The 17,534-nt window shown below is 49.7% G+C and overlaps 1 protein-coding gene across 1 annotated transcript in view; it reads right to left on the bottom strand.

Annotated features, from left to right (window-relative positions):
- Nucleotides 1-17,534, bottom strand: part of LOC144752247 (germ cell nuclear acidic protein-like) — a 111,666-nt gene that overhangs the window by 10,222 nt on the left and 83,910 nt on the right. Inside the window, exons 8-10 of the mRNA XM_078640252.1 lie at nucleotides 14,285-14,471; nucleotides 10,865-11,009; nucleotides 7,642-7,783 (exon numbers count right to left, since the gene is read on the bottom strand). Of these exons, the coding sequence (XP_078496378.1) occupies nucleotides 7,642-7,783; nucleotides 10,865-11,009; nucleotides 14,285-14,471 (474 nt within the window). The remainder of the gene's footprint in view (nucleotides 1-7,641; nucleotides 7,784-10,864; nucleotides 11,010-14,284; nucleotides 14,472-17,534) is intronic.

Genomic DNA, 17,534 nt, shown 5'->3' with positions numbered 1-17,534 from the left:
AAAAGGGGCCTAGTGAACACATACATCAAAAGGGTGAGCTCAGACATCGTCCGGTTACAGGAAACACATCTCATGGGTAGTAACTGTAGTTTCCTAGCGAGACGGCAATACAAGGTTCTGGCACACGCAGGTTTTACCAAAGGCTCGAGAGGGGTGGTGATTTTGATTAGACGGAACCAACCATTCAGGGTGGCACAGATGTGGGTAGATACACTGGGGACATATGTGGGGGTGAGGGGCACCTGGAAAAGGAAGGAATATACGATAATATCGGCATACGCACCCCCTAAACTACAAACAGCTGAACTGTCCGTGGTAATGGAGGTCCTTCTTGATTCAGCTAACACAATACAGATATTGGGGGGAGACTTTAATAACGTAATGACACCGACCTTAGACAGAACAGGTGACAGATCCAGGGATATGACCCAGACATCCTTAGCCAACGCGATCAATGCCATAGGGCTACTAGATACTTGGAGGTGGTTGCACCCAGAGGATAGAGCCTATTCCTTTTTCTCAAGCGCACATAGGGCCCACTCAAGAATAGATTATGTGTTTCTGGCCAGACACGTTCTGTCAAGGGAGGACACTGCCGAGTATAAAGCCAGGGGGATATCAGACCACTCCCCGCTCCTAGCCACGGTAGGGAGACGGACTCACAGATAAGGGACCTGGAGACTGTCTGCATGGGACCTACAGGACTCGAAACTACTGAAAGGCATTAGGGCAGATGTCAAAGTCTGTATAGCAGAAAACGATGGCGCGGTTCGATCCAAGGTGGTCCTTTGGGAGGCCTTCAAAGCGGTCATGAGGGATAGGGCTCAAAATAGACAGGCCGAGGTGGCCCGAGCCGCTAGAAGAGAGGTGGAGACACTAGAGGTACGGATACTAGAGCTAGAAAAGACATACCAAAGCACTAAAGTGGTAGGGACTTTACGGAACTTGATAGATACCCAAAATCAGTACAGAGACGTAGTAACTGGAGAGGCCAAAACGCAGGCGATGGCGACTTTACATCGTCTATATGACGTAGGGGACAAGTCAGGCAAACTGATGGCGTGGCTGAGCAGGAGGGAGAGAGATGCCAGATGGATAGAACGAGTGCGGGACACCCAGGGGAACCTAACGAGCTCAGATGCCCAGATTGCGGACGTCTTCGCTCAGCACTATCAGTCTTTCTATGAGGCATGGGATCTGAGCACACAGGCAGAGGCCATGCAGTATATGGAGAATTTGGAACTCCCAGTATTGACGGACGCCGACATAAAAGACCTGGAGGTGCCCCTGACGCTGGAAGAACTTAGAAATGCCCTGACTAAACTACACACAGGGAAATCCCCCGGCCCGAATGGGTTCCCGGCAGAATTTTTTAAGAAGACGGCAGACCTCTTAGCTCGTCACTTGCTGGGGCTCTTTGAAGGGGCAATGGAGGAGGAACTTCCTCCGGACCTACGCATGGCCACGATCATTCCAATATTTAAAGAAGGTAAACCGCCGGAGTGCTACTCTTACCGCCCAATCTCCCTACTAAACATTGAAGTGAAACTCCTGGCGACGATACTGGCTCTCAGATTACGGAAGGTGATCCCAGACTTGGTCCACTTGGACCAGATGGGGTTCCTCCCTCGTAGGGCAACTAGATTTAATCTTAGACGGTCACATAACTGGGTGCAGGAAGTGTGCAGAAGACAGGACCCCCACTGGTTCCTATCGCTTGACGCGGAGAAGGCGTTCAACACAGTCCACTGGCCCGTTCTAGAAGGGGTTCTGGTGAGGTTGGGCTTCGGACCGAATTTTAGGAAATGGGTGAAGCTGCTGTACACGGATCCCAGAGCCAGAGTCAAAGTAAACAGGATCCTGTCCTGGGACTTCCCAATTAGACGAGGGTCGAGGCAGGGATGCCCCCTGTCTCCCCTGCTCTTCACACTGACAATAGAGGTGCTGGCAGCGACAGTCCGACAACACCAGGACATCCGGGGTTTCCGGATGGGCCCATTAGATGCCGCGGAGAAAAAGATATCCCTATATGCGGACGATGTCCTACTGTATATTATGCACCCGGACACGACAATTCCGGTGCTATTCGCAGAATTGGAGCGCTATGGAGCGCATGCAGGCTATAGAATCAAATGGCATAAATCAGTGGTCTATGATCCCAGAGGACGGGACGAATGGACGGCCCTCCCGGAGAGGTTACAAACCACGGCGGTGGGCTTCACCTACCATGGCATCTTTATGACGCTAGAGAGACCCACCTCCTATGACAAGAATGTCGGACGAATTATGCGTAATTTCATAGAAGATGCGAACAGGTGGAGGCTCCTTCCCCTCACGCTCCTAGGACGTGCGGCTATGTTCAAAATGATGTCGTTGCCCAAGCTCCTATACCCATTTCAAAACGAATACTACCCCCTCCCCCGGAGGGTGTTTCAGGAACTGAACTCGGAAGTCCGCACTTACCTTTGGCTCGGCAAAAGACCTAGCGTGGCGCTGACAACTCTACAGCGGCACTAATATAGTGGGGGGGATCTCACTTTCCCAACCCAGAGGCCTACTATTGGGCAGAACACCTGGTGGCCATAAATGACTGGTTCCATGCCCCGGCCAACCACCCCACATACGCATTAGAGCGGTACACGATGGGTACCCACCCATATCATTACTACCTGTACGGGGGCACAGGGAAAGGGCGGCTGCTGCCAGCCACGAGGCTCACGCTGGGGCTCTGGAGTAAAGCGAACAAGGCCATTGGATGGGAAAAGAAGCCATCCAGGCAAACGCCCATATGGCACTGCACCTGGCTGACTGAATTGAATAAGCTAAAGGGGTTCAAACAATGGGATGACATAGGTATCTCGACCCTAGGAGATGTGATTAAGAAAGGGGCACTGAAGCCGTTCACAGCCCTAAGGGCGGAATTTGCACTTCTCCCCACACAACACTTTGTATGCTCAACTGAGACATGCGTGCAGGGCAGAAGAGATCACAGCAGACGAGCTGCCTGAATACTCACCTCTGGAGGGCCGCCTCCTACAGGAACAAATTCCGGGGAGGGCAGTGTCCCTTACATATAAGACCCTTATGAACAACATGCCGGACGGGATCGGTACCCTGCGTACTAAATGGGAGAATGACGTGGGGGAAATGGATGAGGTGGATTGGGACACTGTGCTTATGCATCCAAGGGAGGTAGCAATTAAATCCAGGCTGAGGCTTATACAGTTCAACATCCTCCACAGGACCTATCTGGATAGAGTGCGCCTACATAGAATTGGGAAAATAGGAGATACAAAATGTCTACGATGCAGACAAGAGGGAGGGGACTTCTACCATACAGTATGGCTATGTCCGAGGATTCAGGTTTACTGGTTAGGGATTCTGAAAGAACTAGGCGAAGTACTGGAAACATCCTCCGTTACTAAAATCACCCCCCCCTCCTTCCCCTCCAGTGAACTCCTCTGCCTCGACATCACCAGCGAGGGCAAACAAGCTTGTGCTTTACATCTTATCTATCACCCGCCTGGTGACAACCTCATATTCACCCAACAACTCATGGACTTGATCACTTCCAATGCCGGTCGGCAAACAACCCAAGTCTACCTGGGTGATTTCAATCTACACTGGAACGATCAGAAAGACACAGTGGTGAATAGTCTCAAAACTTTCCTTAATGCGCTTGACCTCACCCAAATATGCGATAGACCAACACATGACAAAGGCGCGATACTCGATCTCATCATTGCCAAAGAGAACTCAACACAACTGGAGGCGATTCTACCCTGCGACTGGTCGGATCACCACATTATTACCTTCTTTATCAATGAAAAAGTGAAACCTATCCCAGCTCAACCAATCAAATCCAAAACATGGAAAAGGGACATGAAGAACCTTAACCCCTCTACCCTGCCCCCCCACATCGGCAATCTCCTCCTTCCCCCTTCAGGTGCCTCGGATGTTCAAACACTGATGGACCACTACCTTGACGCTATGAACACAGTAGTCAATGAAGTCGCCCCACTTCAACTGAAGAGAGTCTCCACCAAAACTTCTAACCCCTGGTATGACGATAGTCTCAATGACGACAGGCGTAATATGCGAATGGCAGAGCGCACCTGGAGATCGGACCCTTCAGCACTGCACCTCAAAAGGCTTAAAAACAAAAGAAACGCCTACTTCAGGAAAATAAAGCGCACAAAGGCTGGCTTCTTTAGCCGTCAGTTGGACCAAGCAAAAAACAGGCCAAGAAAGATGTTCGAACTAATAAAGACCCAAACAAAGACCCAACCCCTACAATCAAACAGCACAACAGGCGACACCCCACACTGTGAAGCCTTCTCTGCTTTCTTTAAGCTAAAGACTGACAACATAAGAAATGACCTCATCTTGGATGTAAGTCGATTCCCCAACAACACCAGAATGTCTTACACTCAACCTAAAAACAAGGCATCCTGGCTGTACTTCGATACCTACTCGGAAGATGCAATACGCAAACTGCTCTGCACCTTGAAGCCCTCTAATCACCTCACAGACCCTCTACCTGCTAATGCTGTAAAAGACTTCCTCCCTCTCTGGACCAAAATCATCAACAGCTCCCTGCAACAAGGCCTCATATCGACCAATATATGCTACTCTTTGTTGGATTTATATGACTTGTTTACCTGACTGTATTTTGATAGGTTTTGATATGTTTCTGTACATTATTGTTATCTATGTTACTCTATGTTTATTGACCACTATATTGCTCCCATTATTTTGTTCATTCCTGTTGCCCTTGCCCCTGTCTCTGTGAAGCGCTCTGATATCTGTAAGGATCTTGTTCGCGCTATATAAAACTTTGAATAAATAAATAAATAAATAAATAAATACCGGACTCCCTCAAGGTGGGGCAAGTCACGCCTATACTCAAGAAACCTACAGCTGATCCGTCTGACCTAAACAATTACCGGCCCATCACCAATATCCCCACCCTGGCCAAACTGCTGGAAAAATGTGTCCAACTACAACTAACTAAACACATTGACCAATTTGACCTCCTCAACCCTCATCAATCAGGCTTCCGAGCGAAACACAGCACGGAAACAGCTATGACACACATAATCGATGACGCCCTCCAAATTCTTGACCGCAATGAGTCCTGCCTCCTCATCCTTCTTGACCTCTCGTCAGCATTTGACACGGTCAAACATGAGAACTTGCTGGAGCTGCTAAGCACTAGAATGGGTCTATCGGGAACTGTTCTCAAATGGTTTTCGTCCTTCCTTCACAATCGATCACAGAAGTTCAAGATCGACAATGTGCTATCCACACCTGTGCCTGCAGATCTAGGCGTCCCACAAGGATCCTCCCTCTCCCCCACACTGTTCAACCTCGTCATGGAACCGCTCGCCACCTTGCTCCAAGCATCCAATGTTCAATTCCATATGTACGCCGACGACACACAACTCTACCTAAAGCTACAATCTCCGGAAGATATCAAACATCTGAACTCCACGCTTATTAACACTCAATCTTGGCTGGCAGATAATCACCTCAAACTAAATGCTCTGAAAACCGAGTTCCTACTCCTCTCACCCCCGACGAAAACTTCCACCACCCAAACATGGCTCAATAATCTAACAGCACTCAATGTCCAACCTACCATAGTGGATTCGGCGAAATCCCTAGGCATCACACTCGACGTCAAGCTCGACATGCAGCAGCACGTTAGCAAAGCCACAAAAGCAGCTAATTTCCAAATCAACACATTGAGGAAAATTAAACCTTTCCTCCCTGCCGAAGACTTCCAAACTGCTGTACAAGCTCTAGTCATCCCTCGAATAGACAACGGAATTGTGGCCCTCAGCGGACTCCCGCTATCCACAACAGCACCCTTAAGAGCCTCCCTGAACGCTGCCGCGAGACTCATTACTGGCTCAAGAAAATATTCGCATATATCCCCAGACTTAAAGTCTCTAAAATGGCTGCCTTTTGAAGCCAGAATACAGCTAAAAATTGCAGTTATGACACACGCGGCCGTGCACCACAATGCACCCAACTACCTCGCTCAAAAGTTGTCTATATCAGGAGGTTCGAGGTCCAATAGAAGCACAAAAAACCTACTCCTGAAACCTCGTAGATTCCAGAAAGAGAAAACATACAAGCGCTCCTTCTCTGGAATGGCACCCAGGATTTGGAACGCGCTCCCGCCTGAAACTAGGCTGATCTCCTCCACTGCACTCTTCAAGAAAGTGGTGAAAAGCATCCTCCTGGCCAAGATCTCCTGAACATGATTGGTGCTGGATCAGAGACTCTGCATTGCTCTGTATCACTGCTCACCTTGTCCTCTGGCACTATACTTCTAACCTGATGTTGTCACTACCAATATATGTTACACGTTGATTCACTCTCCAGATGCCCTTACTCAGTGGTCTCGCTACACTAAGACTTTGGTATAAGCCATCCACACACCCAAGGTACACATGAACACCCCTGTAGTGGGATCAATGACTTGTGCCATCTTATATTACTTGTTTACCTGATTGTATTGTGATATGTTTCATCTATGTCACTATTACCCCACCATGTTAGTGACTACTATATTGCTCCCATTGTCTCTGTTCACTCCTACTGCCCCCTCCCTGTCTTTGTGAAGCGCTCTGATATCCGTAAGGATCTGGTTCGCGCTATATAAAACTCTGAATAAATAAATAAATACCCTTGCCGACAGATCCAAAACTAGTCCTGCTGGGCATGACAAATGACATAGATCTCGCCCGTCCGCTGTTGATCTTCCTAGTCCTGGCGGTCACCAAGAGATACGTGGCAAAGTATTGGGGGCAGCCGAACCCCCGCAGCCAGAGGAGTGGTGACGAGGCCTAGACCTCTACATGGCAGCTGAAAGGGTCACATACAAAGCACGGGGATGCCTCAAGAAATTTGGCAGGGTCTAGAGTAGGTGGAGGAAATATAGAGGCACGGATGGGGGACTGTGAGGGAGGTGGGAAGAAGACACATTCAGAGATAGGAGGGCTCAGAGGGCACTTGGATAGGACACGCCAGAGCGAAATACCACCAACGACGTTTGTAACGAGGGGTGGGAAGTACAGTGATGTATCGTTGTTCTGGATGGGGATGGAGGGAAGGAGGGAGGAGGGATGGGGAAGGTTGACCAATGATGACATGTCTGTTTCATTGCACTATGAAAAAATGCAAATAAAAACGTTTATAAAAACAAAATAATAATAATCTTGAGTCACGACATGCAATTCAAAGATCTACCTGCATTTCATTGTGCCCGGGACAGTGATGGAGATGCATGTAGTATGATGGAGGTGTAAGCAAAATGGAACTTGTTTCATACAGTATGGATGGCAACAAAAACTGTACATTTGCCTATGTTCCACATATGTAGTTTTCTCAGGCTGAGATACAGCTGATCCCAGGGATTTCCGCCTCGTAGTACAGAAAATGTGGGGATAGAAAGACAACATTGAAAGATGTTCCCATGTCGCCCTGTGATGGCGAGAGGCGGAATCCTCAGAGATTGCCCCTCACCTGCTGCCCACCCTTCTATAATGTGCCCTAGAGAAGAATCTGCTCAGGAGTAGAGGCTGCTGAAGTGGAGAAAACAGCTCCTGCAAACAGGACGCAGGTTCTCACCGGCAGAGTCGCAGACTTTCTCGGACAGCTCGATGCGGGCATAGCGTTGTACCTCCACGCCGCACTTCTTCTGACCAGTGACACAATACCCAGCAGTTTTCCTCATCTTCTTATTCCAGCTTATGTCCATGTTCTCAGGAAGCTGCAAGTGGTAGAGAGAAAAGGTTGGATTAATGTTCAAAGCTAGAATTATAAACGCTGCAGGAAATAACATCTTTCCACAAACAGGGCTGCTGAGCATAGGTTCATATGCATGCAAATCAGGAATGTGAGGACCACTGTGTCATGATCAAGCGAACAGGAGGAAACGCATCTGTGAGCCCTTTCTAAAACCTCATCACCACCAGTGACTTCAACAAGGGCTGGTCAGGCGAACAAAGAAAGGCCAAAAGCGCTGACAAGCAACCTTTAGCAAAATCTTGCGTGACCAGTTACAAAACAAATGAAGCATCAGATAGCCTGGTCTGTAGAGAATCAACTGGAGCGTCCTTACATTAAACCACCAACGTTGCCCAATGATCAGACTGAATAGATTTGGCAGATGGACACAGTATCAAGGATAACATCCACCCCTTCAGTGGGAGAGTCAGTCCCACTCAGTTGGTTTAGTTTACTCTCCACACAAGGTGTAGTTTGCAGAGACTGGTGCAGGGCCCTGCAGTAGGTCCTCTTGAAGAGGGTGTGGGACTTCTGCCCCTCCCTCTCTCTTCCTTACCAACCTTACTGATCATTAACCTCCCTATCCTGACTCTGCAAATTTTCCGGCTCTCTTTTCAATTTGTGCCTTATGATATTTTTGATTATCACTTCTTCCACATTTTGTTGTGCTTATTTCCCATATTTATCATTTTGAAATCTGTCAGGCGGAGACTTATATGTTGTATATATACACTGGTGCTATGTATGTCCCCTGTCTTATTGACCACCTTGTCTCAAAAATGTAAAGCGCTCCGATACCCCTGGGTCCAGCCAGCGCTATATAAAACCTCTAAAATAAATAAAATAAAATAAAAATGTTCATGTTCAGCAGCTTTGGGTACCAGTTTCTCCTGGCCCAACCCTGAGGAAGAGGACTAGAACCGGAGGCAGGAAAGGTAGCGGTGGGAATGCGTACAGGAAACTGTGTCCCATCACAGTTGGAATGAGTCTCTTAGTGACTTCGCATGAAGTAATTCCATCTCCAAAGATTAAATGGGACATTCTGCCGTCCATTGGCTCAGAGTGAGCCAGCAAAGGTTCGTAAAAGCAGGTTGGCAACCACTGTAGGAGAAGAGCTAGAGAAATGTTTTCCCTGTAGTTGCTAAAGGCCTCGATCGCCATGTCCTCTGCCAAAAAAGCCTGCTGCACAGGCTGGGATAACTGGCCTTCTCTGTTAGCTAATCTCTTGGACTAACCCAGAAACATCCGGTACCCTTGAAGGAAATGCTTGGCAGGGGACGTGGGTGTCGCTGATCATGCTTTGCCTCAACTGTTAAATTGTTCAAGCACCGAATCAACCTTCTCCCCAAACAAGAGACATCAACGTGAATGCCAATGAGGGAAGCTAGGGCCTCTCTGGAGAAGCCAGTCGACCGCATCCAGGTATGCCCTCTAAGTACGACAGTGGTGCCAAGAGCCCTGCCAACAGAGTCTATGATGCCCAAGCCGGCATGCAACGCATACCTCACGGTGCCCTGGTCATCATCTATGGTCTGGGCAAGAGGACTTCCAAGATAAGCAAACATATCTCAGCCATGTCCCATAAAACCTGGGAGTGCCCGCGCAGGAGAGACGGCTCCGAAGGAACTTCAGGCTCAACCAGTCAAAGGGAACATTATCTTACCAAAGGCATCAACATGGTTTCGACTCTCAGGAGGAACCGTTGGAAAGGTATTAGGACGGGCATGACTCATCGATGCCTGTACCCCACCGGTTTTTAGGCGTCAAAAGTGGGATCAGAGGTAACAAGACGAAGCTGACCGAATATGAGAGAGAATTTTATTTGCACACAACAGTGCACCAATCCAACATCTTTCATATCCATCTAAAGGGTTTTCACTCTTGAATGAGAAACATTTTAATACATGCGAGTGTGTGGTCACATGTGCATCACACCCCTACATACTGATATATTTAACATAATAATTAGAAAATGATAAATTAAAGCATTTTAAAAAATTCATAAAAATTAATTATTCCAGGTGTTTACTACATATTAAGTTATTCAAATATAACATTCAATTTGGATTTTCTTCTGCGGCACAAATATTTCAATGGGTTGAAAAACAATGAGACCAGAGAGACATTGAGCCTGGGGGTATTTAAAGGCGAGGAATCTGTGGTACGAGCATCCATCAGAATCCGTGCTCTGTTCCAGCAATTTTCTGATTTGTGGTCATGTACGGATTGCACTCTGTGCATCTCCACTTTGCTGTGTTTAGCTGTGCTAAAATACAAATCCTCCACCAGGAAGATCCAAGCTCATGACCTCACCAACCTGACTGACAACTCGTGCACTACGAGCCTCGTGGCCCTCACACAGATGTGACTGACCGGGTGAATTACTGGATGCTTGCATACTCCATATATTTTCCATCAGTTGAGACGGACTCTCCGATGGAACCGTAGTATGTTACCTGTGCATGGGTCACATTTGTGATGTGTGGCACCAGTGTCGTGCCTCTGGACTCTTGTACATAATGACAAACTAATCTTCCAGTACACTCACAGCCAATCTACGAAACTCCGCATTAGATCACTCAGTCTGCATTTGTGGATTCCTCCACCAGCTAATAAGATTTATCCTAGCTCTGCACCGCGCAACCAGTAGACACTCGAGCAATCCAACGGAACCCAGCAGCTCCTCCGATACCTTCAAACAACCAGCTGGGTCACTCGCAGGAGGCTTGCTCAAACTCCCTTCAGATTCAATCCCATCTGGGACCGACCGCCTAAAAGTTATGATTTCCACGCAGCAAGAGACAGGATAAACAAAATGCAGATGGGAACTGTGAGAAAGTGCATCAAAGACTTGTGGACAAAGCAGGCGGATTTCAAGGAGAGGTTGGAAGTGGAAAGAAAGATGTTGGAAAAAAGATTGAATAATGGAAGGCTGGAGGTGGCCAAGCAGTGACAGGCGACAGGTACGAGAGAGGGGTTAAAGCACAGAAGACGACATGTACTCAGTGAACACATGGAGTCGAGGCTCAGCACGCACTAATGAAGGCTGACTGCAAAATATTACCTTCAAATCGAATATGGTGCTGTTGTAATGGGCGAAGAGCCTCTGGGTTAACTCCTGTTTCTTCTGCTTGAAGTTCTTCACATAAGCAGAGGTCGGGTTCGTGAGGTCTTGCAGGAAACAGTTGGGGACACGACAAGCAGCACTCCTACAGAGAAGAGAGAACTGATTAAATAATGCAATGTTTGTAGATGCTCTGGGTTTACAAGAAACAAGGGGAAGATGAATTCCCCAGGATCACTCTACTCAGGTGAGTGCAGATGCTGAAACTCATACTTCCAGGTTCCAAATGCCACAATTTAGCAATTAGACAACAGACTTGAGCATACCCTTAACACAGTGGTGGGCACGGTCAGGACAAAGACACCCATATTTGGGAGCTTTAAGACCCATTTATGTCAGCACTTCGATGTCATAGTTACCTTGGAGTCTCTTCAACGCTGTTGAAGAAGCGCTCGATCCTTGCTCAGCGAATACCACCAAAATCTTACTAACCTGCAACGATGGTTTGTTAGTTTCAAGCCCTGTCCAGGCAAATGCTGCCAAAGCATTATCTGGAAGCCAAGAGTTTATTACAGACACATTCAGTCATGTTTCAAATCTCCACTGAGCTCAGCAGAAAGCCTTCATTGTTATAGAGGGTGAGCGGGGCAGGAAGGGGAAAGGAACGGAACAAAGCGGGGAGTGTGGGGGGGAGGGGTTAGAGCAGAGGCCAATGATTTTGCGAAGAAACCACAACAATGTAAGGTGCTCGAGAAGCACAGTTTAGACTTGCCGTTACTAATGGGCATCCTGGATTCTGTAAAGAGCAGTACAACCTCCATCGGCTTTCATACATCAGGAAGAGCAAGTGGCTCAAAACTATATGACTTCGTGTACACAATGGTTCCGTCGGGTATGTGACCTGATTGCTTCAAACTATGTATGAATCATTCAACATATACATTGGCCATGGTCATATCAATTAGCATGTCCTCTAGAGTAAATCATTAAATGCAAATCCAAACAAAAGACAGGGTAATTATAGGTTTTAATCACTGAATCGTTTTTCATTCATAGAGACCCTGCGATACTGCATAGAGAGTAAGTCAATAGTCAAAATACTTCATAATAAACGGCGCATCAATTACAGTGGGTGTAGTGTGACATTGTGCACAAGTGAAATAAACAGTGATTTATATACAAGTGAGTGAGGGGGGAGGAGAGGAAGGGAAAACACTCTTCAGGGCCAGTTTTACTATTCGGTAATTATTTCACTTATTTCACTTGTGCACAATATATCACATGAAGGAGGGCTGCTTGTGGACAAGAGGACACAAAGAGGGCAGGGAGATGGCATGGCAAAGAATCTTGTGGAGCGCAGGCAAGGACATGGCGTGCAGGGTGTAGGTCTCAAATTGTAGATTTTGCACTCAATCAATCAATACATTTGTAAAGCGCGCTACTCACCCGCGAGGGTATCAAGGTGCTGAAGGGAGGGGGATGCCACTACTGCTTGAATAACCAGGTCTTGAGGTATCTCCTGAAGGTGAGATGGTCCTGGGTCAGTCGTAGGTGTGTGGGGAGGGAGTTCCATGTCTTGGCGACCAGGTAGGAGAACGATCTTCCTCCAGTGGTGGCTCTGCGGATCCGTGGGACTGTTGCGAGGGCGAGGCTGGTGGAGCGGAGCTGGCGGGTGTAGAACGAGAGGCGGTTGTTGAGGTATTCGGGGCCCATGTTGTGGAGTGCTTTGTGTGCGCGGGTGAGCAGCCTGAACGTGATCCTCTTGTTGACTGGGAGCCAGTGCAGGTTGCTCGGGTGGGTGGATATGTGGTTGTGGCGAAGGATGTCGAAGATGAGTCGTGCGGAGGCGTTTTGTATGCGCTGAAGCCGTTTCTGAAGTTTGGCTGTGGTTTCTGCGTATAGGGCGTTCCCGTAGTCCAGTCGTCTGGTGACGAGGGCCTGGGTGACCGTCTTTCTGGTTTCGGTGGGGATCCACCGGAAGATCTTTTAGAGCATGCGCAGGGTGTTGAAGCATGAGGACGAGACTGCGTTGACTTGTTTGGTCATTGTGACCGAGGAGTCCAGGATGAACCCCAGGTTGCGAGCGTGGTCCGTGGGTGTTGGTGCGGTGCCCAGCGTCGTGGGCCACCATGAGTTGTCCCAGGCGGAGGGGGATTGTCCGAGGAGGAGGACCTCCGTCTTGTCCAAGTTGAGCTTCAGGCGGCTGTGCTTCATCCATTCTGCAACATCTTTCATTCCGTCCTGGAAGTTGGCTTTGGCCATCAGGACAGTCTGGCCCGTGGAGGCTTCCATAAAGCTCTGACCTGCAGAGGACAGAGGCGGAGCGATAGGCCAGGGACAGATTCAAATCCTACAATGAGAAATTGATGCAGGTCGTGTGGTACTGTTAACCTTCAGCGTCTAACGGGGTGGCTTGTAGAAAGAACTTGGAAGACCAAACAAGCTGCAAATGTTGAAGTTGAACATTTTCCGAAGGATACGAAGGGGTGAGCGGAGGGCAGAGTAGGAGCAGCAGCAGTCCTGCTTCTTTAGGATTACACCATTTAAACAGATGCTCGCAGAGTCCAAGTCAGTAGGTGGTGAACTTGTGACTGTTGAGTAGGCAAGGTAAAAGAAAAATAAACCATCAAAGAAATAAACCCCAAGGATGTAAGCGGGGAGTAAGCGGAGCAAGGAGAGCAGGAGGTGGAACAGTTCTGAAAGCAGCATATGAATATAATTCAAGGAGTTCCCTCCTAACATGGCTGAGTGTGTAGTATCTCTTCGTTGTCTAGTATAAGATTAAGGTAGCAGTTTATCTCACATGTGACGGGCAGACAGCTCTCGCTCATTGTTTCCTCAGAGGACCATGGCAGCGATCAGAACGTCCATATATAAATCTTCAGCACATGACCGGTGTGTAAAATAACTGCCTTGAAGAAAACTGTGGAGGTTGTGGGACACCATTGCTCTAGTGCTGCCCCATAACTTGTAAACTCTCCGGTTACAGCATGGCAGCCCGGTCCCTGCTACACTACACCAGCATAGCTTCTATGAAGGTCTCACCCCCATGAAGAAGGAAAGGTGTGAGGTGGGTGGAACGGAAGGACATTCTTGCACAGAAGGGGTAAGCACACCCATCCCTGGCAACACTCTGCCACTCCGCAGTTTTTTGCTGTGCCACACAAATGGGGGAAATATTGTTCAGAACAATGCAGGAGAAATGTAATTTAATGGGATACCAGACTGACTTTCCAACTGGCCCTCACCTACAATGGGCATGAGCCTCCCAGAATGGGAGTCACAGGACTTTCACACTCGCACCCCTCCAGGAGGGACTTAGATAAGAGGCCAGGGTTTAAGAACCCACAGAGCACAAAAGCTAAGGTAAGCAATTAACAAGAACCAAATGTTTAACCGTGAGAAAGAAACGCAACCTACCGGCTCTGAGTGGGAGGTGGCACCATGTCACTGATGCCTTTGATTGGGGGCGGCGACCACGACGGGAGCGGCGGGCTGTACTCCACGTCGGCCTTCGGAAGAGACTTCGCTTTCGGTCGACTGTTTTTTTCAGGCTTTTTCATAGATCCATTGCTGGTATCGCGCAGTGGTTTATTATGTTCCGGCTCTAGTACAAAAAGTGAGAGAAGAGGTTAAAACAAGAGATTAAAGCTCCACAATGACTAAATTGACCATGATGTGCAAAAGCTACAAGAACCCTCAGCCCATCTCATCACAATCAAAGACAAAGAATTGCCTGAAGTCAGGACATGTTCCAAAGCACATTTACAACCCCTCATCCCCTCGAGTTGCCCAGTATTTTGAGAGGTACGGATTCTATGCCCATCTTCAGCTGTAGGGAGGAGTAATTGTTTCAGATATCCGATACAAATCGTTCTGAAAGTATCACATGTTAAAGTGTAGTTGGTTCCAACTTTGAAGTCCATCTTCCGCTGTGAACTGGTTACATTTCTGGGTTCAGTGGATGCCTTGGACACTGGAAAACCTTGATCAAGATTAGTTGTTTGCAAGTACAAGTACTTCCAGTTTATAGGAATTTGTTCCTTTCTAGATAACATTTTTGCTCATATTGTAATCCGCTGCCAAAAAAAGCAAAATGCTGAACGACTGAAGCATGCCAACATGCAGCAAAAATCTCTGAGGTGTAACACCATTCAACAGGAGAGCAAGCAGCTAGATCATGGGTACTCACAAACTTTCTCTCGGGGGCCAAATTTACAGTATGGGTTGTGTCCGAGGGCCGCACCAGTGGGGGCGGGGTCAGTGGGGGAGGGGGCGGGGCTAGAGCAACAAAAAAACTGTGACCATGAGGTTGAACACAGGTCCCTGCAGCAGACGGCTTCATCCACTGAGCCACCAGACCCAGCAAACATACATCTCTCTCTCCCTTTCTCTCTTCCTCTATCTCCCTCTTTCAACCTCTCCCTCCCTCTCCCCCTCCCTCTCTCCCTCCATCTCTCCCTATTTCTCCCTATGTCTCACTCAGACTGTCTCACTCCCTCTCTCTCCCTCTCTCTCTCTCCCGGATTCCCTCTGTCTCACTCACTCTGACTGTCTCACTCCCTCTTTCTCTCTCCCTCTGTCTCTGTCTCTGTCTCTCTGTCTCCCTCTCTCTCTGTCTGCCTCTCTCTCTGTCTCTGTCTGTTGCTCTCTCCTTACCTCTCCCTCTCTGTCTCCCTCTCTCATTCCCTCTCCCTCTCTGTCTCCCTCCCTCTGTCTCCCTCCTCACTCTGTCACCCTCCTCCCTTTGTCGCCCTCCCACTCCCTCCTCCCTCCGTCTGTCTCCCTCCCTCTGTCTCCCTCCCTCTCCCTTTCTCTGTCTCCCTCTCTGTCTCCCTTTCCCTCCCTCCCTCGCTCTCCCTGTCTGCCTCTCTTTCCCTCCCTCCCTCGCTCTCCCCGTCTGCCTCCCTTTCCCTCCCTCCAACGCTCTCTCGGTCTGCCTCCCTGTCCCTCCCTCCTTTCCCTCCCTCCCTCGCTCTCCCTGTCTGCCTCCCTTTCCTTCCCTGCTTTTCCTCCCTCCCTCACTCTCCCTCTGTCTGCATCCCTTTCCCTCCCTCCTTTCCCTCCCTCCCTCGCTCTCCCTGTCTGCCTCCCTTTCCCTCCCTCTCCCCGTCTGCCTCCCTTTCCCTCCCTCCATCGCTCCCTCTGTCTGCCTCCCTGTCCCTCCCTCCTTTCCCTCCCTCTCCCTGTCTGCCTCCCTTTCCTCCCTCCCTCGCTCTCCCTCTGTCTGCATCCCATTCCCTCCCTCCTTTCCCTCCCTCGCTCTCCCTCTGTCTGCATCCCATTCCCTCCCTCCTTTCCCTCCCTCCCTCGCTCTCCCTCTGTCTGCATCCCTTTCCCTCCCTCCTTTCCTTCCCTCCCTCACTCTCCCTGTCTGCCTCCCTTTCCCTCCCTCCCTCGCTGTCCCTCTGTCTGCCTCCCTTTCCCTCCCTCCCTCGCTCTCCCTGTCTGCCTCCCTTTGCCTCCCTCCATCGCTCCCTCTGTATGCCTCCCTGTCCCTCCCTCCTTTCCCTCCCTCCCTCGCTCTCCCTGTCTGCCTCTCTTTGCCTCCCTCCATCGCTCCCTCTGTATGCCTCCCTGTCCCTCCCTCCCCTCCCTCCCTCGCTCTCCCCGTCTGCCTCCCTTTGCCTCCCTCCATCGCTCCCTCTGTATGCCTCCCTGTCCCTCCCTCCTTTCCCTCCCTCCCTCGCTCTCCCTGTCTGCCTCCCTTTCCCTCCCTGCTTTCCCTCCCTCCCTCGCTCTCCCTGTCTGCATCCCTTTCCCTCCCTCACTCTCCCTGTCTGCCTCCCTTTCCCTCCCTGCTTTCCCTCCCTCCATCGCTCCCTCTGTATGCCTCCCTGTCCCTCCCTCCTTTCCCTCCCTCCCTCGCTCTCCCTGTCTGCCTCCCTTTGCCTCCCTCCATTGCTCCCTCTGTATGCCTACCTGTCCCTCCCTCCTTTCCCTCCCTCCCTCTGTCTGCCTCCCTTTCCCTCCCTGCTTTCCCTCCCTCCCTCGCTCTCCCTCTGTCTGCATCCCTTTCCCTCCCTCCCTCCCTCACTCTCCCTGTCTGCCTCCCTTTCCCTCCCTCCCTCCCTCACTCTCCCTGTCTGCCTCCCTTTCCCTCCCTCCCTGGCTGCACACGGATGCCATGTACGAGATTACCTGCCAGGTCATGTGGGGATGCTGTTGCTGGGAGAACGGGGTCACCGTCGTGATGCACTTGTGGAAAGTGCACATCACTCGGTGTTATCAGCCGGGCCTCGGAGTAGCGCAGCGCTCACAAATGGCCTCTGTTTAAACCCCCTGTTCCCCGGCCCTGCAGTGCCCAGCCTTACTGTCAATCAGGCTTCATCACTGCGCGCCGAGACTCTGCTGCTCTGTGGGGGCCCGGGCGATTAATTCCATCCATTGTCAGAGTGGGGCTGCAGGGGCGCTAAGAGGTGAAATACAAAAGCCTCATTTAAAAGACCATTTGTATGTTAATTAGGCTTTTGTATTTCACCTCTTAGCGCCCCTGCAGCTCCACTCTGACTATGGATGGAATTAATCGCCCGGGCCCCCACAGAGCAGCAGAGTCTCGGCGCGCAGTGTTTGCAGACACTCTTAATTTTTTTTTAACGTGGGTAAATTGTCTGCAAGGTCCGCGGGCCGCCAGGGAAGGCTTGCCGGGTCGCTGGCGGCCCGCGGGCCG

The sequence above is a fragment of the Lissotriton helveticus genome, chromosome 4_2 (assembly GCF_964261635.1).
Source record: "Lissotriton helveticus chromosome 4_2, aLisHel1.1, whole genome shotgun sequence".
Lineage (NCBI taxonomy): Eukaryota > Metazoa > Chordata > Amphibia > Caudata > Salamandridae > Lissotriton > Lissotriton helveticus.
This window is presented reverse-complemented; position numbering and strand designations above follow the sequence as displayed.